The 26,406-nt window shown below is 35.7% G+C and overlaps 1 protein-coding gene and 1 long non-coding RNA gene across 2 annotated transcripts in view; one reads left to right on the forward strand and one right to left on the reverse strand.

The window, feature by feature from the left end:
• Window positions 1-23,995, forward strand: LOC141391113 (uncharacterized). The gene is made up of 9 exons (XM_073964032.1): window positions 1-145; window positions 202-328; window positions 394-537; window positions 598-770; window positions 8,240-8,446; window positions 8,518-8,899; window positions 8,964-9,174; window positions 22,933-23,373; window positions 23,440-23,995. The coding sequence occupies exons 1-9, from the start codon at window positions 128-130 to the stop codon at window positions 23,906-23,908; spliced, it is 2,172 nt and encodes a 723-aa protein (XP_073820133.1). The 5' UTR covers window positions 1-127; the 3' UTR covers window positions 23,909-23,995.
• Window positions 6,561-26,406, reverse strand: part of LOC141391114 (uncharacterized) — a 25,244-nt gene continuing 5,398 nt past the window's right edge. Inside the window, exons 2-3 of the long non-coding RNA XR_012409563.1 lie at window positions 6,763-6,850; window positions 6,561-6,695 (exon numbers count right to left, since the gene is read on the reverse strand). This is a non-coding gene — a long non-coding RNA (uncharacterized lncRNA). The remainder of the gene's footprint in view (window positions 6,696-6,762; window positions 6,851-26,406) is intronic.

Consider the following 26,406-nt stretch of genomic DNA (forward strand, 5'->3'; position numbering starts at 1 on the left):
GAGTAATTGGTTTTTCTTTTTGTCATTCTCACAATTATTGATATTTCAAAAACGGAGAATAAAATTTTGAAAAATTTTCAAGACGTTATTTTTCGGAAAAACAATTTTGGATTCCTTCTAAAACATCATGGATGATGATAAACGGGTTAGTATTGAAGAAATCACTACCTTATATCCTAATCAGCAATTTCAACCTCTCAGCTTGATATAAAATTGAATGAAATTTGGAAAGCATGTAGAAAAATTCAAGATGCTATTTTTCGTTATGGTTACAATATTGCTAAAGAATTTTGTGAGCATGATCCTCAAGGCAAGGGGCTAATTTCGGGTAAGTCGAAAAGAGAAACGTGTGGAAATATTTTTAGTAGAATTTATTTTTCCGCATAATTCCAGAATCCCTGTTTAGCAGCATTTTGGGCAAATATAAAAATGTCATTGGCCTATCAGACTTTGAGTTACGCGAAGTAACCGATTATTTTCGTCTACGTGACGGTCGTGTTGTGTACAGCGAATTTTGTAAAGTTGTCTGTAATGAAGGTTCGTTTTTGCCAAAGTGTTGTAATATTGCTTAAATATCCACTTAATGTTGTTTAATAGATCCCAATAAAACCGAACACAAGGATATTGCTACCGGTTTGGAATGGAATGATCCAATGCATGTCAATGTCATACCTCGGCCCGAAGATAGACGCCAATTATGTTTAATTTTAATTAAAATTGCCCAATTTGCTCATTTACCACTGATGCCATATTTTCAAGATTATGAATTTGTAAGTACGACCAAGAAAAATTTCTTTATAATAACGGTCCAAAAACTTCATCTGTTGTTCTTTGACAATTCATATGTCTAAGGTGAAGCTATAATATTGTTACGAATGTAACTGATAGATTTAAGTTAATTTAGGTAAATTTCCGTTAATTTAAAAATTTGATTTATAACGTAAACTTTTGCTAAGCAGTTACATTGTTTAAATTGGTTTTACAATAACAACTTCCGTCTAGAGTTTTCTCAAACTTTCCATTCTTACTTTCCATGTCATTAATGTACATTTGTTTTGCTGCAATCATCCAATTATCGCTTAGTTGGCTATTGTTTTTGTTGTACTCCTTCATGATTATTTTGACGATTCAGTGACGTCATTGCTGTTCTTTGAATTATCTTGTATTTGTCTCCTTTTCGACCACATATCATCCAAACATTTGGAAGTTAAATATATCTTCTCTCAGCAAAAGCGTGTCTGAAAGTGCCTGAAAAAGCGTTAAAAAGTGACTGTTTATACAAAAACAATTTCTTTAAACCATACTTATTCTCTCATTCTAACTTCTTTTAAACCTTGTGTAGAATCCTTGCGTAAAAAACGATTGTTTACATTTATTCATTTTATACAACGTTAAAAATATAAGGGTGAATATTGCGAAAATACTTCCTTCTATGTCCCGACGCATTTAGGGTTAAAAATATTGAAAAAATTAAATTCATAGAAACGGAATAAGTAAAACAAAATATCCTTAAACAATATTTTATATATTTTTATTTGAAAATTTTGCCTATTAGGCGAAGGTAATTTTTTTTATTAATTATACCCTCAGTCTTGATTTAAGTTCGAAGATGGGCCATATAGGTCCACTCCTTCAGGTACCTCCCCCACAAATGTTCAAAAATTGTCGCAAATATTGTGCGCACGATGACTCTTGTAGGAAATAACCGATTTGGCCCATACTTTGCACATCGTGCAATTTCTACCAAACTTAGATGAGGTTCCAATATGGACTCAATCGGTCCACTCCTTCTGGTACCTCCCACACAAAATTTCGAAAAAGTTGAGTTTAGGACCTGGTCTCGAATCTTTTTGATTTTTGTTTACGCAAGTTGTATTCGCTGTCCTATATACGACGCTGTAAGTTTCATTAGGGGCAAGTCCATACTTCCTGAGAAAATAGCCTGAAAAAGTTACAAAAAAACCCTATGACACCGTGAATAGTGGTTGGAGCGCAAGATAACTCTCGAATGGATCTGTCGATTCGGTCCAAAATTTGGGTTTCGTAATATTTTGTCCAAACTAAGTTCAAGTTCGATGATAAGCTATATCGGTCTCCTCCTTCAGGTACCTCCGCCACAAAAGTTCAAAAATGTTCGGAAAAATTGTTCGTACGGTAACTCTTGAAGGGAGTGGCCGAATTGGTGCATACGTTACACATCCTAATACGTCTACCAAATATAGATCAGGCTCAAATATGGACTATATTTGTATACTCCATCCGGTACCTCCCACACAAAATTTCGGATAAGTTCACTTTAAGACCTGCTATCGAATCACTTTGATTTTTGTTGAAGCAACTTGCATTCGCTGCCTCAATTACGATGGTAAAATGTTTTCGGGGGGCAAATCCATACTTCTTGGGCAAGCAGCCAGAAGGGTGTAAAAACCCCATATGTAGTGGCTGGAGATCCACTTCCATTATGGTCAATGTCGATCCATTCCTTTAAGTATCTCCTCCGCAAAACTTTTGATCTTTAATCCTAATCAACATTTTTGTCGGTTCATACATCCAAAATTTTTTACAATCCCCTAAATACATACGATTTTGGGGAAAAATTGTTTCAATATACACAGGCTGAGGGTATATCTCTGTCAGCAAAGCTGACTGATACTTTTTTACTTGTTATTATAGGATTTTTAAACAAACCATCATACATGGTACAATAATACAGGTAGCATTATCATGCCAGCTGATGGTAACATAATGTGTCAAGTGCATTGAATTGAAGTCAAATTTTGACATCTTATGTTAACAACAATTGCTGATGCGGCTACCTGTGTATTTGTACCATGCCATCATATCGTCACCATAAATGCCCGAAGACGTAACCGACATGAAAATCGAAATTCGTTTTTTGACGTTATCTGATACATAAAGCTAAAATACATGCTCTGGCAAAATTGCAAGCTTCTACGTTCAAAAACAACGATCCTATTCAAGAAATGGCATTTCGGAAAATAGGATAATATTACAGATTTTGTTGTAATGGAGGATCTCAAAACTAAGCACTTCAGCGGTTTTGGTTTCACTACTTATTCCCCTTGGTATATGATCGATAATATTCCATATACTCGCCTTAATAGATTAATATTCCATAAAACAGTTTTTAATTTGATAAAGTTTTTTGCTTCTCCTGTAAAATTTTGTTTTTGTGGGTTACGTCTTCGGGCATTTATGGTGACGATATACAACATGGAACCATAAAGAAACAAGTAAAAAAGTATCAGTCGGCTTTACCCTCAGCCTATGTGAATTAAGGCCTCGACACAAAATAAGCATGGCCTTCTTGCTTAAGTCATATCTGGTAAATGACTAAAGACTAAATTTGACCTAATTCAAATGTGGTTCTGAAATCTGTTTATTAGGTCGAACTTGGTCTTTAGTCTTTTATCAGATATGACTTCAGCAAGAAAGCCATGCTTCTTATGTGTTGAGGACTTTAAAACATTCATCTACGGACAAATCGACACAATTGTTGAACTTTTGTGGGGGAGGTAACATAAAGAGAAGATCGATATCGGTCATTTTAGAAGTTAAACTAAATATGGACAAAATATTAGGAGATCCAACGTTTGGATAAATTTGGTTGCCCCGTTCAAGGAACATCGTGCATACCATTTTAGTGACATTTTTTAATATTGGAGAGAGGTACAGGAAATTGTTGCCAATCTTCGAACTAAAACTAAGTTTGGACGCCTTTTGTACTGTTTTCTCAAGAAGTATGGACTTGCCCTTGAAAAGGCATTTACCGTCGTAATTGAGACAGCGAATGCAGGTTGTTTCAACTTAAATCAAAGTGATTCGAGAGCAGGTCTAAAAGTGAATCTATCCGAAATATTGTGAGGTACCCGAATAAGTGGACAAATATAGTCCATATTCAAACCTGATATACATACATATGGCAGATTTATTAGGATGTGTAAAGTATGGACCAAATCGGTCATTCCCTTCAAGAGTTATCGTGCGCGCAATTTTTCCGAACATTTTTGAACTTTTGCGGGGGAGCTACCTGAAGGTGTGGACCGATATAACCCATCTTCGAACTTAAACTAAGTTTGGACAAAATTATACGAAATCCAAATTTGGAACCCAATCGGTTGATTCGTTCGAGAGTTATCGTGCACTCCAACCACTAAACACGGTTTCATAGGGTGGGAAGTATGGGCTCGCCCCAGATGAAACTTGTACCGTCGTATGGGGGGTGGTGAATACAAGTTGTTACAACAAAAATCAAAGCGCTTCGAGAGCAGATCCTAAACTTTTCCGAACTTTTGTGTGGGAGGTATCCGAAGAATTGGACTGATTGAGTCCATATTGGAACCTCATCTAAGTCTGATAGAAATTTCACGATGTGCAAAGTATGGGCCAAATCAGTTGCTCCCTTCAAGAGTTATCGTGCACACAAATTTTCCGAATATTTCTGAACTTTTGTGGGGGAGGTACCGATATAACCCATCTTCGAACTTAAACTAAGTTTGGACAAAATATTACGAAAACCAAATTTTGATCCGAATCGGTTGATCCGTTCCGTATGTAAGTGTATATACCCTGATTAGCATAAATGCTGAGGGTATAAAAAGTAGGAATGCAGAGGAAAAATAAATAGTCAATAAGGAAAAGATCATGTCGACCGTGATCGACTATATGATAACCTACATCACTGTGAATATGTTAAATTGTATTTGGGAGCTATATCCAAATAGACCAATTTCAAAGTCAAGGCTATAGTTAATTAAAACAAAGAAAGGACAAATGAATCTTACAAAATTTAATATTTAAATATCATTTCCGTGGGACTATGTCATTCATACATACAATTGTCTTATAAAATAGCCGAAAAATATTTATTTAAAGCCTTTTCGCACTTTGCCGTTTTCGACCCCGGAAACCAGTAATTTCACAATATTTACCCATAAAGGCCATTAATGTCAGAACAGAATCAATCGTCGCTTGCTTTGCTTGCTTTCCAAATGTCAAATTATAAAGGAATGTCAGAGCCTCCAAAAGGGGAACGCAGGCGGATTTGCAAAGAGGCTCTTGTATTCCTTTATAATTTGACATTTGGGGAAGCAAGCAAAGCAAGCGACGATTGATTCTGTTCCGGCCTTTAGTCTATCTGAGTATTACATGGAACGGTGGTGCAATGCTCGGCTGGCATTCTGCATCCCCGGGTTCTAATCACGGGCCAGGTGTCGTCAAAATTAATGTTGACGACAATTCCATAATAATTCAGCTAAGTATGTAAAATAGTATAAAAATATTGGATGAAAAATTACAATTGTAATAATAATAAAAAAGAAATAAAATTAAATAAAACAAAATTTCTTTTTTTTTCGTCAGTGCCAATTTTGTCGCTTTTATAATATCCAGTAGTGTCGGAAGCGACAAGCAAGTTAGGGACACAAAGTGGAACAGTTTCTTAAGTCATTTTTATCTCTTTGGACATCAGTCGATCAAAAATGTTTGCAGGATATATATGTGTTATTAGGTCTGTTCGATAACCCAAAAGTTTGTTAAAATTTTACAGTGAGTGTCAAAAATATTCGGTTTTTAATTTCACTAATAATTGGTCTGTTCCTTTACTTTTCAAAATGGTAAAAGTGGTGAACTGTTCTCATATAAACTGTATGCTTTTAATAGTAAGGGAACACTTTGCGGGTAAAAACTGGTAACCTCAGGAACGTAAAGGAACACGTCTAATATGTTGCGTGGAGCTGGAGAAATGATTTTTTTATATCGAGGCGTCCTGCCTCTTGCAGCCGGCAAACGAAAAAGAAACCGGATACACATTAGATGGCCGGTTCATAGGCAAAATTCGGAGTGTAGCCAACCAATATGAAATAATAAAATACAACACTGTGGGGAACTATAGTGATCTATAGGTTAGTTCGAGGCGAAAACGACAACGAAAATGAAAGCGATAAACGTTGGGAAATCCGCGAAAAAGCTGGAAAATAGGAAAATGTCTGATGATGGCGGCCGTATATAAGGAGAAAATTCGCCATTGAAGTTTTTGGTGCCTGACAATAAGTTTATAATTCCCAAAAAATATATATGACCCAGGAAAATAGTTAAATTGAATGAAACAAAAGACTGACAGCCTGTTTCTGTATGTCGAAAGAAGAATGTGTGCGAATGAAACACGCCCAAACTTTAGTTTTCGAAATAATTTTACCTTTGCTTTTGCTTCAAAACAAAAAAAAAATTGAAAAACACACAAGAGTTTGGACGTGTTTCATTCGCACACATTCTTCTTTCGACATATAGAAACTGGCTGTGAATGTTTAAGAAAAAAACACTTTCTACCATTTATTTAAATTGATGGTGTTGTGTGTATGTTTCTGTGCGTACAAAAAGTTGTAAGTTGTTTGTTTTGTTAGTGATTGGTTGTCGGTTATAAAATATTGCTCTCTTATTAAAGATACCGCCAAGAAGAAAACCGATCACATCAATTAGAACTCTGGCCCCTCCAAAGCTTTGTGTGAAGGTGGTCAGTAAAATTTTAAGGATAAATTGATCCAAAAACAAAATCCATATTGAGTCTGTTGGAAGTCAGACGTCTGTGGGCTTAAGTCCAGAGTGAGGCATTGTGTCCCGGGGAATGTTTCGGACACTTGGAAGTCCTAGATTGGCTAAACCATCATCATCTTCATCTGCAAATATTAAAGAAAAGAGCGAATAAGTATCTGGCTACCAGGTAAATTATAAATTTGTACCTACCGACATATAAAACGGCGACTAGCACGCAACAGGGGTGACGTCTGTTTCCTAATGTGTAGGCGCATGCGCGCCAGATGGTGATTGGGGCCTGAAATTACATAAAAGAACAGAATAATTTCAGTCATTGTTTTTTTATAAATTGACCCATGGTATAAGTAAAGAGGTAGATTTAAATGAAAAAATCTATAGAACCCTTGTTTTTCCTGAATTCCTATAACTTCAAAATTAAGCAACAAGTGGGCTTGTTTACAACACCAATTTTGAGCATTTTATAAAAATCACAAAAAATGAATGAAGGACCAATGTTTCTCCGCATAATCAAGTTGTGGATATGATAAAATGTTTGTTTCAATGATAACCTGGCGAATTATTTCCATACAAATGTTGCAAAAATAATTTTAAAAATCATTGAATTCGATTGTTTTTATAATTGTTTGACATATTATTCAAACACCACACACACATACACAGTTTGTGTATATTGTGTTGACGTTTTAGGAACAGTCGAAAGAAAAAAATTAAATTGACATAAAGCTTTGGCTAACCTTTCTTATTAAACCATGAATTGACCTTAATAATATCATCAAAACTTCAACGAAAAAGACTAAAATTTAAAATTGATATCATCGTTAGGTTAAGTGTGATCGTCTGTAGTGAGTAGATTAATATTTAAGTTTCCACATTTGTTAAGAATTTCTAACGCCCAGAAAATTACGTGAGCGTAGGTTTACACCGATATGCGAAAGGAGTAATTTTGGTTTTTTATGTGTATGTATGGACATATGGTAACGTCCATCTTCCCCTTAACAGAGCTCTATTAGGGTGGGAAAATTAGTAAAAGTGGCTATATTGGCAAAACAATTCCTACTCATATTAGTCAGTAACCTGAGCGATTGGCTCGCAATAATAAAGTCAGGTGTTAGGAGTTGAAATAAAAATCTATTGTGTTTAAATGTTTTATTGCTTTAAACATTTTGCCAAAAAAACAAGTCATTATCGAACTTTTTCCTGCAATATTACCCCCTGTTTTTGTAAAAGTTTTTATTCTTCTCACACGAATTGTCAAATTTTGTAGATGGATTTACTCGCCTCAGCGCAAATGTAGAGCTCTGATTTCTAAAAGAGGAATTCTTAATTATATATGGAACGCGTCTACGAAAAATTAGGACCGTGTGTCATCTGGGGGCTGAGCTATGAATGCCTAAATTATTACGAATATAGACGAACGAACAAAAAATAGTTACAAAAACAGGGGGTTAGTATACATTTTAATAATTGGAAACAGAAACTTTGTTCCTGTGTGCAGAAATATTATATTTTTTAACAAATTATTAAAATTTAGCGCTAAGGAAAAACGCTATCCTAGAAAAGAGAAAACTGCCTAATGTAAATATGGACTAAGCTAACCCTAGTTTTATTTGGTACACGAAGTTTAGTAAAACCTAATTCCGTAACAATATTTTTTCTTCCCTTGCAGATTTCGCAAAATATGGGCACCGTTACCGTTTCGCACTTCTCTCGGGTTTTGCGTTTTATGAAAATTCCTCTTTCCGATAAAGATTTCCTTTTGCTACTTAAGCGTTATATGAAAGATTCATATATGGTAAATTATGTGGCCTTCATGAAACACTTGCAGAATATTCTGGACTATTTAAAGGTTAACAAATTAACTGATAACTCTATGGTAAGTTGACAAAAATTACACCAGCATATTTAACTACAACTATTTCAATATTGCAAAAAAAAATATCCTAGAAAATCATACAAAATTTCCCTGGGAAATTGGTCGACTTGGAATTACCCGAACTGCCACCAGTAGATGGTACAAATATTACCCAAAGAGTGTTCAAAGATTTTTGCAATCACCCTCAGGAAAATAAAGATATTTGTGACATAATATTTTGCCTTCAAAAACAAGTACATAAAAACCGTATACGAATCCGCGAATTTCTTGAGGGATATGATCTCTTGCATACCGGTACCGTGACCCGTAATCAATTCGAAAGAGCCCTTCACAATATGGGATTGGGTAGATATTTAAGCCAACGGGAAATGTTATTGTTGTGTTCGCGTTATGTGGACGCCATTGATACAAATCGCATAAGATGGCGCATCTTTGAAGATGAAATTGATAGAGGTAGTAGCGGAGTGTATGGATCGGTGTTATTATCTTTGTATTAATCCAATTTCTTTATGTGTAGTATTCACAGTGAAATATTTAGAGAAAACACCTTTGCTAGAGGTGCAATCACCACCAAAATATATTGAAGAAATGCCCCGCCCCGGTTCTTTGAATTGGCAAGAGGCTGGCGAACCAATACGTAATCTATGCGAAGAATCATTGAGGAAAATTCAAATACGAATACGCAATCGACGCCTGCACTTGCATCCATTCTTTCGGACATACGATAAGTAAGTGATTTCATTTTTATCATTATTATAGCATCCATCATAATATGGTGGGTATAATTAAATTTGTTTCGTTTGTAACACATCGAAATATTCTTCGGGGACCCTATAAAGTATATATGGGATTTCTGAGTGAAATCGGGCACTTTTTCAAGATGAGGTTTTTGATTTCCTTTATTTTTTGCTGTGGTGATGCTGCTCATTAGCAAAACATACCAGTATATTGCCAGATTTTTGTTTTGACTGACGGTTCGATAGATGTCGCGCCTTGAAAAAGTCGAATTCTGTAAAAACTATGTGCAAAGAAATAATCATAACTTCTTTAATATTGGTCCAAGTAGAAAAATTTTTTTTTTTTGTATTTTTTTCAGCTATTTAATGAAAGATAGAAAAAAATTGCACAGTGGTCTTGGCTTTTCTTGAATTTTTTTTGTATTAAACTACCATTAATTACAAAAATTTTAAGTCCTATTTAGTACTGGGATTCGAATGACTACTATTTTTTCTTAATTTTCTTAAAATTTGTCAATACAATATTTCCTTTATACCTGGGCGAAGCATTTGTTAGTTTACCAAAAAAAAATATTTTTTTTAACATTTGTTTTGTACTTTTATTTGGTAATTTATCTTAAACATCTTAAAAACCTCGGAATTTTTCGATTTTGAAATTGTTTAGGTGTTATTGTACCAGCCGTTTGGTGGTTGGATTCCAATAATTACTGGTTTTTTTTTTCAAATTTTAAATATTTGTCAATATTTTTTTTCTATATACCACTGTGCAAAATTTGTTATTCTACCGAAAATTAAAACTTGCATTTACCAACATTTGTTTTGTTATTTTATATAGGAACTAGCTGACCCGGTCCGCGTTGCTGGCCCGTTGTTTGGGTTCTCCGTGTAAACTTTAGTTATCTATCCAGAATTGATACAGCCATAATTAGGCATCCCTCTAGAAACTTCATAATATAAATCAATGTTTTGACATAAATTCCATGTAATGGTATCCCCCAAATTTAAGATATAAAATCTCTTTTATTATACCCTTCACCATAAATTGACAGTTTAAAGCACTTTGTGACCCACATATAATGATCGGTGCACGTCAATTAACATTGCTATATATTGGATTGTTGGTCTCGGTTGGGGTCGTAATTATTACTGCAGAGAATTGTCAGTATAGGTCCACGTTTTGATATAGCTCCCATAGAACGGTACCGGCTGATTTTCGCTATTTTTGAGGATTTAGCATCATTATCACACCGAAATGGGTAAAATTTGGTTTTAATGTAATTTAATGAGGAGAGCATAAATATTCGTATCGACCGAAAGACACGCCTTTTTATTTGTGATCGGTATGCAACAGTTATAGATTCACGTTTTGATATAGCTCCCATAAAGCCGTACTTCCCGATTTTCGATAGTTTGGAGATATAGTCACTTTTGGGGGTCGTAAACAGTCTTGCAGAGAATTTTCAGTATACGTCCTCGTTTTGATATAGCTCCCATAGAAAGGCGCCTGATTTTCGCTATTTTTGGTTGATTTAACCTCTGGATAGTGACATCTCAAGTTATCGGGATTTTACTGTATTCCAAAATGTGGAGTTGATCTCGCTATCTCACTTATTGTCTAGTGTTCAGCGTTTATAGCATTTTTTAGGCACGCAAAATTATGTATATTATCTGAAATAATAAATGTTTGAACATTTTTGATGACCGCGATATTTCACTTACGCGAAGACCATTCAGGGTCAAGACGGCAATTACAGTAGTATTGCAAACAATCTGTAAACAATACGTCCAAAAATATCATGGACTTTAAAAAAAAAATTGAAGGAGAACCTCCGGTCACTACACTTAGCCATATTAAAATAGCTCACGACCGCGCTATCCCACTTGTTCAAGCTAGTGTTCATATCATTTTTGTGTCACGCTTACTAAAATTATGTATATTAATTGAAATAATACATTTTTGAAAACTTTGTGATGACCGCGATCATTCAGGGAAAACAATCTGTAAACAATACGTTCAAAAATATCAAAGATTTCGGATTTTCTAAAAAACATTGTGGGGAGGACCACCGGTCACTATTCTTAGCAGTAAAAAACAGCTTACGACCGTTCTAATTAACTGAAATAATACTTTTTTGAAAATTTTGGGATGAACGCGATATTTCACTTCCGCAACGACCATTCAGGGTCAAGACAGTAATTACCATAGCAATGCAAACAATTTGTAAACAATATATTAAAAAGTATCTTGAATTTCGCGGTTTTCTTAAACAATTTGTGGGGAGCACCACCGGTCACTACACTTAGCGGGATAAAAAAATAGATTACGACCTATTCTCAGACCTAAAAACTCCACATACAAAATTTCATAAGATTTCCCAATCGATTTTTCGGAATTTCTATATAGTGACATCTCATGTTATCGGGATTTTACTGTATTCCAAACTATGGCGTTGACTGCGTTATGCCACATATTGAAGCCAGTGTTATAGCGGTTTTGTAGTCACGCTTACTAAAATTAGGTATATTATCTGAAATAATACATTTTTGAATAATTTGGGATGACCGCGATATTTCACTTCCGCGACGACCATTCAAAAAAATATATAGCCTATTTTCACCACCGGTGTTCCCAGTACATTATCTGAAATTTTCAAGAAAATCTATTCAGCCGTTTTTGAGTCTATTCGGAACATACAAACAAACAAACATACTAACATACACACATTGCCTTTTATATATCAGATTTATCTTAAACCATCCTAAAAACTTCTTCATTTTGCGATTTTGAAAATGGTTTAGCAATTATTGCACGAGCATTAGTGGGTATTACCAGGGTTAAAAATGCTAACGCCATATTAGCAAAAGCATCGAATATTTGCAGCTTTGCCTGCTAAAATTTCTTCGAAATATGTTTAGCAACAATGAACAACGGCAACATGTAGCAACAAATTTCACAAAAATATTGCTAGCGATGCTGATGCTATTTGATATTGTCGCTATAATAAAAAAGCATCAGACACGCATACTCATATTTTGCAGCACACATGATCAACACATATCAGAAAAGAGAATAAGCAACAAAGTTTCAACGGCTTAGCCATGTTTTCAGCAAACAATTGTTTTTGAGATCTGGGTTACCAGTGTAATGCATTCAAAATCACGATATAATTAATTCCACTTTTTCGTTCAAAGGATATGTGAATTTTTGGTGAAGCCGTTCAAAATATATATTTTTTATACCCTCCACCATAGGATGGGGGTATATTAAGTTTGTCACTACGTTTGTAACTACTCGAAATAATCATTGTAGACCCCACAAAGTATATATATTCTTGATCAGCGTGCAATTCTACATCGATATAGCCATGTCCGTCCGTCTGTCCGTCTGTCTGTCTGTCCGTCTGTCCGTCTGTGGAAATCACTCTAGCGTCCGAACGGATTGACGTAGGTTGATGAAATTTTGGGAAAATATGTTATATTTACGTAGGACTTTTGGTATTGAAAGCGGGCTATGTAGGTCCACGCTTTCGTATAGCCCCCATACAAAATGACGCGTGACGCGTCGTTTTAAGGAATTTTTAAGATATTTGGCCCATTTTACCTCCGAATTGGTTGTAATTTGGTACTTTGTGTCTCCAGAGGCCAAAAAATATTCCTACCCAAAGTTGGGTTATATAGGTCCACGTTTTGGTATAGCCCCCATATAAGGCCCCATATAAAGTACGCGTCATTTTAATATATTTTGAATATATTAGACCCATTTGACCACAGAATTGGTTGTAATTTGGTATTTTGTGTCTTCAGAGGCCAGAAAATATTCCTACCAAAGTTGGGTTATATAGGTCCACGTTTTGGTATAGTCCCCACATAAGACCCCTTATAAAGTACGCGTCATTTTAATATATTTTGAATGTATTAGACCCATTTGACCAAAGAATCGGTTGTAACTTTGTATTTTGTGTTTCCAGAGGCTAAGAAACATTTCTACCATAAAATGTTTATAAAGGTCCACGTGTTGATATAGCCCCCATAATAAAATATCTGCCGATTTTCGATATTTTGAACGTTTTAGCCTCATTATCACACCGATATGGCTGAAATTTGGTATTTAGTCTTCTTTAGGCGTATAAAACTTTCCCCCAGAAATTTGTAGGTATAGGTCCACGCCATCATAAGCCCCCATAGAACGGTACCTTCCGAATTTCGGTATTTTGAAGGTTGTGGCCACATTAATCCACCGAAATGGCTGAAATTTGTGGTGGAGGGTATAAAAAGTTCGGCCCGACCGAACTTAACGCTTTTCTTACTTGTTTTATTTTTAAACAATAACACTGGTCAACACGACTTTTGTTTCAACCGAAGTTGCGGTTGTTTCTAGATGAAATCGGCGAGTTATTTTCAAATCCGGTCTCGGTTTTTCTCCATCAGCTCTTGTTTTTGAGATATAGCTCAAAATCGGTTTTTACGAGTTTGACCCAGACTTTCGTTATTTTCGGATACAAACAAATATTTTTTGTGGATTTTTCGACATTAATATATTAAGGAGATGTTGTACGCTCGATACAAATCGTATTTGAAATAGTTATGGTGAGTAAATATCAAAAAATATAGAAAATATACGACGGACCTTGTAAAAATTGCATATTTTGAGTACTTTAAGCTGTAATTACGTCATCGGGGGAAGTCATAGGATCTTCATATGGCAATGCGGATATGCTTAGGGTGTCTACTATATAGTCCAGTATTCAAATATATAATATAAAGTTCATAGCGCCCATGATTCGGCCATAACCTAAAAATAGCCATGAAGACTGCTAAAGGGAAATCATTTACCAGTGATATCATTACCACATAAACCATTTACTTTTCAATGGCAGTCTTCATGATGGTTTTTAGGTTATGGCGGAATCATGGGCGCTATGAACTTTATATTATACATTTGAATACTGGATTATATAGTAAACACCCTAAGCATATCCGGAGTACCATATGAAGATCCTATGACTTCCCCTGATGACGTAATTACAGCTTAAAGTACTCAAAATATACAATTTTTACAAGGTCCGTCGTATATTTTCTATATTTTTTGATATATACTCACCATAATTATTTCAAAAACTATTTGTATCGAGCGTACAACATCTCCTTAATACATATATGTCGAAAAACCCACAAAAAATATTTGTTTGTATCCGAAAATAACGAAAGTCTGGGTAAAACTCGTAAAAACCGATTTTGAGCTATATCTCAAAAACAAGAGCTGATGGAGAAAAACCGAGACCGGATTTGAAAATAACTCGCCGATTTCATCTAGAAACAACTGCAACTTTGTCTGAAACATTCAACTTTTTCAATTTTGTTGAGCAGTGTAATAAATAGTATTCTTTAGGTTCTACCATATGATGGGGGCATTTTGACATTAAATGACACCTTTTTATACCCTCCACCATAGGATGGGGGTATATTAAGTTTGTCACTACGTTTGTAACTACTCGAAATAATCATTGTAGACCCCACAAACTATAGCTCTGTTCCAGAACTAAAAAGTTTTTACAATTTTTACCACTTTTACACATTTTGCGTTCCCGTACACAAAATTTATATGAAAATCGTTTACGACTTTTACAACTTTTACGACTTTTACCACTTTATAAAGTACGGGAACAGGCCATACATATATTCTTGATCAGCGTGCAATTCTACATCTGTCTGTCCGTCTGTGGAAATCACTCTAGCGTCCGAACGGATTGACGTAGGTGGATGAAATTTTGGGAAAATCTATTATATGTACGTAGGACTTTTGGTATTGAAAGCGGGCTATGAAGGTCCACGCTTTCGTATAGCCCCCATACAAAATGACGCGTGACGCGTCGTCGTTTTAAGGAATTTTTAAGATATTTGTCCCATTTTACCGCCGAATTGGTTGTAATTTGGTATTTTGTGTCTCCAGAGGCCAAAAAACATTCCTACCAAAGTTGGTTTATATAGGTCCACGTTTTGATATTACCCCCATATAACGCCCCATATAAAGTACGCGTCATTTTAATATATTTTGAATGTATTAGTCCCATTTGACAACAGAATCGGTTGTAACTTTGTATATTGAATTTCCAGAGGCTAAGAAACATTTCTACCATAAAATGTTTATATAGGTCCACGTTTTGATATAGCCCCCGATAGGACGATATCTCCCGATTTTCGGTATTTTGAAGGTTTTGGCCTCATCACACCGAGATGGCTGAAATTTGGTATTTAGTCTTCGTTTGGGGTATAAAACTTTCCCCCAGAAATTCGTAGGTATAGGTCCACGCCATCATATAGCCCCATAGAACAGTACCTTCCGATTTTCGGTATTTTAAAGGTTGTGGCCACATTAATTCACCGAAATGGCTGAAATTTGTGGTGGTGGGTATAAAAAGTTCGACCCGACCGAACTTAACGCTTTTCCTACTTGTTTATTACTGCGTTGGCAACCCTAGTCATAAAAAACACCCTCTGTGCCTAATTCGCTGCGACAAATGGTCAGTCGACTGCTAAATATGTAGCGTGGCTGTCGATTATGCCTAACGAAAAAAAGATTAGGCTTAAAAAACGAAATAAGCAAAAATGTACAAAAATAAATATGCGTTCGGTTGCTTATTTAGCCGGGTGTGTGAATATTGTGTAGCAGTTGAAGTGTACAGCTAATGCTAATGTTTTTAGATGCTGGCTTTTAAACCCTGGCCACAAATCAAAAAAACAAACACATGCACCAGTGGGCGCTTTCTGAGAGCATGGGAGAGTCAATTTCAATGTGAAAGACATTGAAATGTATGCTCACTTGCTCTCAGTAAGCGCTCACTGGCTATCTCAAACATATACATATGTACACACATTTATAAATGGTGGTGGTTTACTGAAAAGCATAGAAAAAAAAGCAAAAGCAACAACATACACATAAAAAGCTAAGATGCATCGCAAATAGTGAAAGAAATTACAGTTTGGAACTATGAAAATCAAGAACAGAGGCAAAAAATTATTTAAAAAATCGCGAAGATCCTTCCTGATCGCTTCCAAAAATTAATCGTGTCTTCAATATCAATCTCGGAACCAATGTCTTGGATGAAGTGTCCACAAGGTTCCAAAATCCAGAGATATTGATGGTTATGTAGCAAATAAAACATTAGAAAAAAATTGGAAAATATAGGGAAACAACCATCCCTTGCCAAGACCTCTGAAGTTATAAAATTGGATTTTAAAAATGGTGCGGTTTAGTGGCGAAGGTATTTAAATATATTTGCATCGGATGGCCCTCACATGTTGCGGGAAAATATCAATAAAGAGTGATCTATTTTGTCTTATTTATTAAAAAATAATATGGTTTTTTCTTGCCATAATACCGTCAATATATTTGGATTTTGGAACCTTGTAGACACTTCATCCAAGACATTGGTTCCGAGATTGATATTGAAGACACGATTAATTTTTGGAAGCGATCAGGAAGGATCTTCGCGATTTTTTAAATAATTTTTTGCCTCTGTTCTTGATTTTCATAGTTCCAAACTGTAATTTATTTCACTATTTGCGATGCATCTTAGCTTTTTATTTATTTTTTACGCTTTTGTTAGAATTTGAAAGTAGCGGCGAATCATTTTTCACTGATTTTCTTAGAGATTAATGTCGGTAATGACCAAAATTAGTAAAACATATTGTCAAAGAAATTAATGTAGGAAAATTGGAGAAAATAACCGCGAAAATATGTCGCAAGGTGGTGGAACTGGTGCCGAAACAGTTGTGTAATGTGATAATCTCCAACGGTTACTATAAAAATCTTTAGCGTGTAACAAAAATGTCTTTTTCTCAAAAAATATGTAAAAGGCAAAACACTTTTTTGAGGTAAAATATTTTGTGTTGTTATAGATTTTTGCCAATATCTTGAAGACCATTAAGCCTTTCGCAGCGGTTCTTGCAGATATTGGATACTAAAATATCCACAAACATACTACATACAATTATTCGACTTTCTGACCACTAATTTGATGATTTTAAACGAATTTATTTATATTTTTTCAATTTTCTTAAGAGGCAAAATACTTAATTGACTCACTGTAGATACATAAAAAATTCCAAAGAAATACATAACAGACTTTAATAAAAGAAAAACTGAATGAAATAATTTATAAAAAGTCGATCTTTTAAAAAGAAAAATTTATATAGAAACATCGTTGAACGCTTCTCCTTAGTTGTGAAATAAAACACAAATCAACAGCGGGAAATCAGCATCTGGAATCAAATGATTATATAATGTAATAAATAGGTACATCCATATTTTAAATATACATACATATGTATGTATGTATATGAAAAATGTATTGATGTAATTACCAATATTGAATGCGATTTCATAAATATTTCCATTCAACTTTTTGATTCAATTATAAAATGTATTGGACATTTAAATTACAAAAAAGCACCATTTCTTTAAGAAAAGAAAAAACACTGATTTATTCACTCACTTTACCGTCTTTACTCAACGATTGTATTTAGAAAACTGAAGAAAAAAGAAAAACATAATTAATACAATTTTTTTTCTTTTCCTCTTCGCTTGCTACGTTGGTTAACAACAACAAAGCACGAAACACACGTGTTTTACATATACACGCCACCAAAGCTTCTGCGTCTCCTATTATACCATACACACAGCTCTTTATTATAAAACAGCATTCCGCAGCCGCGAGAGCCCTGTTGTTACTCTTTTTGACAAAAAATCCTCTCTCCACCCATAAAAAATATGTTCTAACATAAAAAATATGTTGGTACCCAAACAAATAAAATTGAGATATGCTACAAAATGTTGCAAACATATATTTGTTTGGGCACAAACAAATTATGTTTGGATCCAAACATATTTCTAACACATATTTTTCTGCGTGTACGTTTAAAAATAACGTAACTTTGAGGATATTTGTGTATTGAATGATCCCAAAACCAAGCATTTCCGCGGTTTTGGTTTCATTCGTACATGACTGATTAAACCTAAAATGCGCGGTCACATAAGATTTATACTCTATAAAACAGTTTTCAATTGATAACGTTATTTGCTTCTCCTGTGAACTTACGGCTTTGGGCATTTCAGGTGACGATATACAAGGAAAGTTTAGGCAGGAAAGTTTGACAGTTGACAGCTTAGGCTAAGCGTACTCAGGACAGTTTGACATACGACCATGTGTTGTAGCTCATTTAGACTAGCCATAAATCCTCGACTGGATTTAATAAATCCAGTACAAATCTCATTGTATTTAGATATACATTTTGGAGGATTTAAATGACAGTCAGCTGATTTTTGTTCATAGCACAATTACCAAGGTAGATGCATCAGCCCATCTGATCGAATTTGAAACGTCAAATGATTTTTTTGTAAATTGAATTCGTCTCAAAAAACATACGTCAAATTACAAATTTATTGTTTAATACTGAAAGTGTTAGCACATTATGCTACTAATGCTAACTAAAGTGCAAATAAAGAATTATTTTATCGCAGTTTGCCCATCTAAAATAAATGAACTAATAATTTTATCGTTTAGACATCGTAAATATTAGTCTTGGTTGATTTAAATCAACTTTGTACATCAAAACAAACTTAATTTTTCCGCCTTGTTTACAAGTTTTTATATTTTAAATTATTTTTAGTGTAGCAATTCATCGATGCATCTACCTTGTTTCTTGTTCCAGCTTGCAACTTTTTGTATTTTCTAGCAACATGTTGCAAAAAACAGAGTTGTATACGAGGATTTATGCCAGATTTAAAACAAATCCACTCAATAGGAGGATTTATTTTTGTATGGGAAATCTGGTAAATTTTGGCTGGATTTAGCAACTAAAACCTGATAATGTGCTAAATCCGGCTAATAAAGTCATATCTAAATGGGCTTTTGTGTTGTTTACAGTGACTTGAGAAAATCACTTTGCAAAAAATGTAATTTACTTGTGAACATTTTCGTCCTATATTTTTTCATAACTTTCGACGAGGATTATCACGGTAAGAGTGCATCGATCAAATTAAATCTTTGTATGTCGATAAAGGGGCATCCAATATCACTATGATAAACTGGCTTCATAAATTCAATCGGGGTCGACACTCGTTCACGCCGTGCGTGAATTGATAATGCAAGATCGCCATGTTATATACCGTGAGATAGAGGCATCCTTGAGCATTTCTTCCACCAATTAACATTTGATATTATGTGTGTTCGTTTACTCAAAATTTGTACAAATTGTTACTGGATGTTGTTCGTTTACTCTACAGTACAATGCAAAAGACCTTAGCCGATTACAAGAAGTTACTGAACTTGTACAAATTTGTACGAATTGTTGAGTAAACGAACACACCTATTGTATGAACACCTGGCCGCAAAAATTGATTGTTCTCGTTAGATCCCGCAAAATTGGACAATCGTTCGAAAAGAGGCTCTTGTGAGTTGGTGCAAAGAAATTGTGAATAAAAACGATCGTTGGCTTCAAACGACGTTTATAAGATCATCACAGACGACAAATCTTGGATCTTTGCTTAGGAACCCAAAACTAAAACAGGAATCGACCGTTTTGGTCTTCGAAAGCCAGCCAAATCCAACGAAAGTTGTTCATGTCAGAAGCACCTCGAAGCAAATGGTCGCCTGTTTCTACACTACTATTTGTTTGCCAGAAGTCTCCTGAGAAATTCGAAAAACGAACAAGAGAAGACGAATCGTTCTGCATCATGACAATGCGAGCTCTCACACATCGATTCAAACCAGCGCACAGAGGCCGAAATCATTGATCTAGCGGCGCGAAAGTCAAAAAATCAAAGTATAAAATTGCGAAATGTTTTCCATTATATCGATTACAGACACTCTGCTGACTAAGATTTTGTTTTTACTTTTTTGTTGTTGTAAATATTTACTCAGTTATTCAGTGTCAAGTGCAAGAAATTTTGACGGATCAGATTTTAATAAAATTGTTGCTAAAAACCTGATCTAATATTTGTTTAATTGTTAAATAAATTCGTAATAAAACTAAACAAAGTTTATTTTTTATTGATAGGGGAGGATTTAAGTTAAATTAAAATAAAATGTTTGGGGCCTGAAGTTACATAGTTATAAAGCAATACATTTTCAAAAATTATTATTTTTTGTATGTTTTTAGTGCAATATACTTTTGTTGGATGGAGCGTAACTACAAAGGTCCACCGAGGTTCGGTCCAGTTATTTTTTTAATAATTAAATTGGACTCCCAAGATTCCGAATAACCAAAATTTAGCTGCAAATAGCTGCAAATCTTGCTGATAAATGGTCTTGAAAAATAGCTTAAATCCTCAAAATACCCAAAATCTGTCGGTACGGTTATATGGGGGCTATATCAAAATGTAGACCTATGTTCACAATTTTTGGTGGCGAATGTTTGTGTCCACTGGGAACCCCAAATACCAAATTACACCTAATTTGGTCGGAAAATGTAGCTTTAAATCCCCAAACTACTGAAAGTCGGGAGGTACCTTAAAAGGGGCCTATACCCAAACGTGGACCTATGTCCACAATTTTTGGTGGAAAGGTTAGTGATCACTAGGAACCCTAAGTACCAAATTACAACTAATTTGGAAGGAAAAGGTGGCTTAAATCCTCAAAATATCAAATATCAGGAGGTACCGTTTTATGGGGGCTATACCAAAATATTTGCCTATGTTGTTCATATTCAGTCCATAACACTGTGCAACACTGGAAATGCAAACAACTTCTAATGGGCATTTTCTGAAAGTACATATTGAGACTACAAAAACCATAATTGGGTTTTGTGTTCTTAGATCGGGTTTAGATTTTATGACCTCATCTAAACCGACCTAAAATGAGCCTTTTTTCCAGTGATCGGACCTTTATCTCCGAAACTAATAAGAATTTTGCTTTGCAGTCTTCAGCAATATTGTAGCCCTAAAGTAGTAGAACTTATGTGTCAAACAGATGAACTAGGAAAAGCTACATCTAGCGCTTCAAACTCGTTAAAATATAGAAAAGTTTACATAATTTCTGAAATTCTGGTCAGTAACAACTGAACTGTTGGAAGTTGAAACAAGTGACAATTCTAAAAATTTTCCAAACAATGTGACCATCAATTCTTCAGAACATTCTAAAACTCTAAAATTGTTATTTCACGTTGTTTAAGGGGTATTTCATAACATACCTTTTACAAAACTTATTTCAAACAATGTTCACACAGGCTGTTTATTCTCATGTTGGGGATTTCAATAAATTATTGAAATATTTACCAAATTGTTATTGAAAAATTCGCTATAAACAAGGCGATAAAGGCATTTTACAACAATATAATGTTCTGAAGAGTTGTGTATTACATTCCAGAGAATATTTTTCCAAAAGGTAACATTAAGAAGAATTTAACATTTTGCGAGATACGCTGCGAAATATACACAAATAATAGAATTTTTACATATATTATAAAATTTGAGGCAATAAATGCAGTTTTTCGAGTTCACTATTCCTCCAAATATTTTCTTCTTGCTCTTATCTACAAGTTTGCTGCAGATGTCAAAACAAGATTCGTATTGGTTTCAGAGATACAGCCCCGATTTGTTTTAAAAATTCGATTTTTAATCATGTTTAGATGAGGCCATAAAAACCGAACCCGATCTAAGAAAACAAAACCCAAATATGGTTTTTGCCTATTGGTCCTCTACTTTCATAAAATTCTAGAAAGAAGTTGTTTGCACGCGATTGGCTCAAAAATGTTGCACAGTGTAATTACCCACAGACACAGATTGAGTTTGTGCAAAATTTTAGAAAGATATCTTCATTCGTTTCTAAGTTATTTATTTCGCGCCGCTAGATCAGTGGTTTCGACCACTGTGCAGCGCCTGTCTGAGGACAAAACGTGTAATTGATGGGTCATGCGTCGTACAGCCCTGACTGGAGATCCAATGACTTCATCTGATTCCTGCACATCAAGAAAAAAGGCGTGGTCAACGATTTTCGTCGCTAGTAGATGCTGTAAAAGCGTTCAAAAACCATGTTTTGGAGGTGTCTCAATCAAACTATTGTAAAGAACCTAACACATGGTCGTATGTCAAACAGTCCAGAGTACGCTGAGGCTAAAAATTGTCAAACTTTCCAAAAAAAAATGTCAAATGACTCCTGGCGACACTGAGTTTTGCATAGACCAGAAGGTTTTGTAGTGCCCCTCGAACACTTCAATACAGTTCGTGGTGGAGGGTACAAGAAGTTCGGCCTGGCTGAACTTAAGGCCTGGCATAAGCTGCCTCGCCTGATTGCCTTGCTTTCCTGCTTTATTTCTGACATAATAAAAATAAAAGAATACAGAAGGCTGAGCAAATTTCGAATTGGGTTGCCCTTTTCTTTTTTTATTCTTTTATCAGAAGCAAGCAGGCGAGGTAACTTATGTACCCAGGTCTTTACTTGTTTGCATTAAAATCGCCTTGATTGATTTTAATGACATGGACAGGGGCATCGATCATGTTTATTTCCAACTCGCTGGTCGCATCGCCGGGGCATGGGCCCAGATAAGACTTGTAGCATATATTTCATCCACGGGGGTGAAACTGGTGACAGGCTCTTTTAGCCTCCGGATAACATCCACAGGCAAATTTGCGTCTGGTCGCAAACCACCACAGCCACCTTTAGGTATTAGTAATAAAGCTTACTATTTTGTCCATTGTATTTCTTGTAATGTAATTTAATTAATTGCATTTATTACTTTCATCCCGGTCAGACTCAACAGCGGTCATGTTCCTTGTAAAATTGCAAATCAAATATTCGTCAGCAATGGAATTCTGCTATCCAACGATGAAATGAATAGTCTCACTGATCGCTATGGCAACGAATTGGGTTTTAATTATAGACGTTTTCTTGAGGATGCGGATCCTGCTGAATATGCCATACCTAAACTGAAAGCTACTTCCAATTTACAAACTGAATGTCCCACACCAAATAACGCGACTACCGATGAAACTGAAACAAATGAGGAATTCATTATAAAATTATTGACAAAAGCCAAACGGCAAGCTGTAACAAAAAGTATTCCCGTTATAGATTTCTTGCAAGACTATGATCGACATCGTGAAGGAGAAATTTTAGAAATTGATTTTCGTCGTGCACTTGATAATGCCAATATAAAGCTTTCGGTGGAAGAGGTGAATACCCTGTGTAAAATGTAAGTCAATTCTCACATACATAGTTCATACACTCTTCCCCCATTGACCATAATTTCTATTCCCAGATTTCGTTCCCCGAAACGTGGCTGTTGTATTTTGTATCGTGATTTTTGTCGTGCTCTCGATGAAATATTCATTAAAATGGAACCGCAATCTGGTGATAATGAGTTGACTGCAGTTCCACTCATCCATTTAGCCAATTTAGATTGTTCCGAATGTTTCTTGAATTTCGAAGAACGTACCATCTGTTCACAGGCTTTAATGAAACTTGCCCGCCAACCAGATGAAATTTCCAACTTAAGTTCAGTATTTAAAGATTTCGATCATGAAAATTGTGGATCAATAGTTAAGAATCAACTAATACGCGCCCTAACTGTGCGTGAAATGCATCACATGTTGAGTAGTCGTGAATTGGATACGATATTCAAGTGTTTTGGAGTACAACGTGGCATACATCTGGAATTTAATTATCGCGAATTTTTAAATATTTTGAAAATTTTACATCAAACTGGACAAGTTAAGAGGAATTATTGATTATGTCATTGTGTATTCATATTTGTGTATTTGTGTGGGTAATGTAAAAATTCAAAAATTTGCAATATATCGATTGGGTTAAATTTTGAACTAGCATACTTAATTGGGTCAACTACGGTCCCTTCTCGTCATCAAACATTGCACTGACGTAGACAGGAGGCAGCCCATGGGTCAAAAGAGAAACTTCACAAGAAGAATCCTGAAGCAGAATCTTATAAGTTTTAATAAGTTGAGAACTAAAATAGGGACTTATGGAGGGTTACTCTGAACCAAAATTCCCAGTGAGTTTTTTCACTTTCTCCCCTAAGTTGAAACTGCGGAAAGACAAAATATACGGGGAATTTTTCGTTTAGAAAAACCCCCATGCATGGTAGAATAAAGTAAAGGTAGGCCACAGCTCACAGCTGATTACAATTTTTTTTTCTTTTTATGGCCTAATCTGTCAAAAGCAGGGTTGACATTTTGTACTGTTTTTGTCATTATGCAATCATAAAGGTAGATGTATCGCTGAATTGTTTCAACAAAAAACTTCTGCTGTAACACTATATCTTAAAATTGAAAACAAGGACAAAAAATGTGTATTCGCGTGGCAAAATAAAATTGTTGATTTTTTTAGCAAAACTTACGAATATTGATATTAATTTAAATTTTTTCCAAAAGTACGGGAATGTAAAAATTACAATTTTTGTACAAATTCTGCTGACATTTATCTGCAAATCGGATGCCAGCAATCACGATGTCAGATTAGCCAAACTTGTCAAGTAGAAAATAAGTGAATGATATTTTTTCACTGTCATACGTTTGGGAAGAACTTTTGCTATTTTTAACATATAAAAAGTGAAGCTCTAAGTTCCATATGTTTTTGTAATACGGGATAGCTATGCGGGTACGTCTACCATTATTATTGTACCATGCCATTTGACGTTTTAAGCCGTAGCTGCAGGGTGGCATTTCTCAGTGATTTTCATACCTGGCCTACCTCTCCTTTATTGTACCATGCCCTCATGATTGTCAGGTGTGATGTTGATGCAGGGTGCATACATTATGACATTGGTTGTGACGCCGGAAGTCGGGTCTCGTTTCCGGCTCTCCATTTGAGATCTCTAATTGTATGTAAAGTCTAACTACATATAAGTGAATTATACATTGTTCCTTTTGAATGCAACCAATACTTTGTGTTTTATGTTGCCTGGGTAGGTTATCGGTGTTGTCGATTAGATTGCAAAACAACTTACAGTTGTCCTAGCAGCGACACCATGATTTACACCGATCGCCTCAACAGCTGAATAGGCGTCAACAACATCCAACCAAACGCGCATGCTTATGGGTATCCATAGGCATTGATATACGTAGCACTTGTAAGCAAGTAACAACAACTAGCGTGCTTCGACTCTTGGGTTCTTCGGACCTGAAAAACAAGTAGCAACAACTCGTGTGCTTCGACTTTGGGTACGCTGGATTCGTAAACAAGTTGGACTTGTAAACAAGTAACAACTCGTATGCTTTGACTTGGGGTACGCCGGACTCGTAAACAAGTTGGACTTGTAAACAAGAAGCAACAACTTTTATGGTAGGCTCCAGGACGTTAAGTTATAACTGACGTCTGGTGGCCCTATAAAAAGGAGTGGCGAGCCTACTGGAGAGTCAGTAAGTGCGCAACCGTGTGAACAAGTAACAACGAGAAATCAGAGAAAATCCAGGTGAGTAGAGTGGAAAGTGAATTGAACCGACGGACAATTTGTGCGGACTTAGTGTGAACGGCGGCGAGTTTCCGTAAGCCTCTTTCTGAGAACCTCCCGAGCACTGGTGAGTTTTAATTAGCCACCATCACAAGAAGGACCGGAGCCCCAAACCGCAACAAAGAAGGCGAGTTTTCCTTAAGCCACCTCCTTAGTACAGCCCGAGAACCGGTGAGTTGTGAGTAGCCACCATAGCAAGGAAACTTATAGTACCCCTGCACAAGACGACGAAGGTGAGTTACCCACGCCACCTCCATCTACATCTACGTCTGTGACCGTGAGTTGTCGTAAGCCACGTCACAGAAGAACGGGGACCCGGCGGTCTCGCGCAGAACCCTAGACTGAACACAAGTAGGAACCCACGCCACCTACAACTGTGGCCGTGAGTTGTCGTAAGCCACGTCACAGGAGAACGGGGACCCGGAGACCCCGAGCAAAACCCCCGTCGGAACCCAAGTAGATCTTGTAATTGACAATAAACCAGGTTATTCTACCCCTATAACCCAACTCTCTTGATTCCTGTCGCTGAAAGAAATACATTTCTGTGACGAATTCTGGCCACCGCGAGCTAACCTCAGCCAAGGGAGCCGAAGGTGCCGTTACATGATATAGGGGTAAATGCTCGTCCTGTTTCTCAATTGCTGTAGGACTTGATGGGCAGGAGCATAGGTGCGCTGTACTGTGTGAACTCTGTTGGCAATTCGGGCAAGAGTGACTACAACCTTTCTGGCTTAGGTAACAACTAAGAATAGTGCTTAC

The sequence above is a fragment of the Musca autumnalis genome, unplaced genomic scaffold (genome assembly GCF_047663935.1).
Source record: "Musca autumnalis isolate F117 unplaced genomic scaffold, ASM4766393v1 scaffold_1, whole genome shotgun sequence".
NCBI lineage: Eukaryota > Metazoa > Arthropoda > Insecta > Diptera > Muscidae > Musca > Musca autumnalis.

Excerpts from the sequence above, each read along its gene's own strand:
- LOC141391113 (XM_073964032.1), top strand. Across the intron at positions 329-393 it reads AGGCAAGGGGCTAATTTCGG|AATCCCTGTTTAGCAGCATT; the intron begins GTAAGTCGAAAA and ends GCATAATTCCAG. Across the intron at positions 538-597 it reads TAAAGTTGTCTGTAATGAAG|ATCCCAATAAAACCGAACAC; the intron begins GTTCGTTTTTGC and ends GTTGTTTAATAG.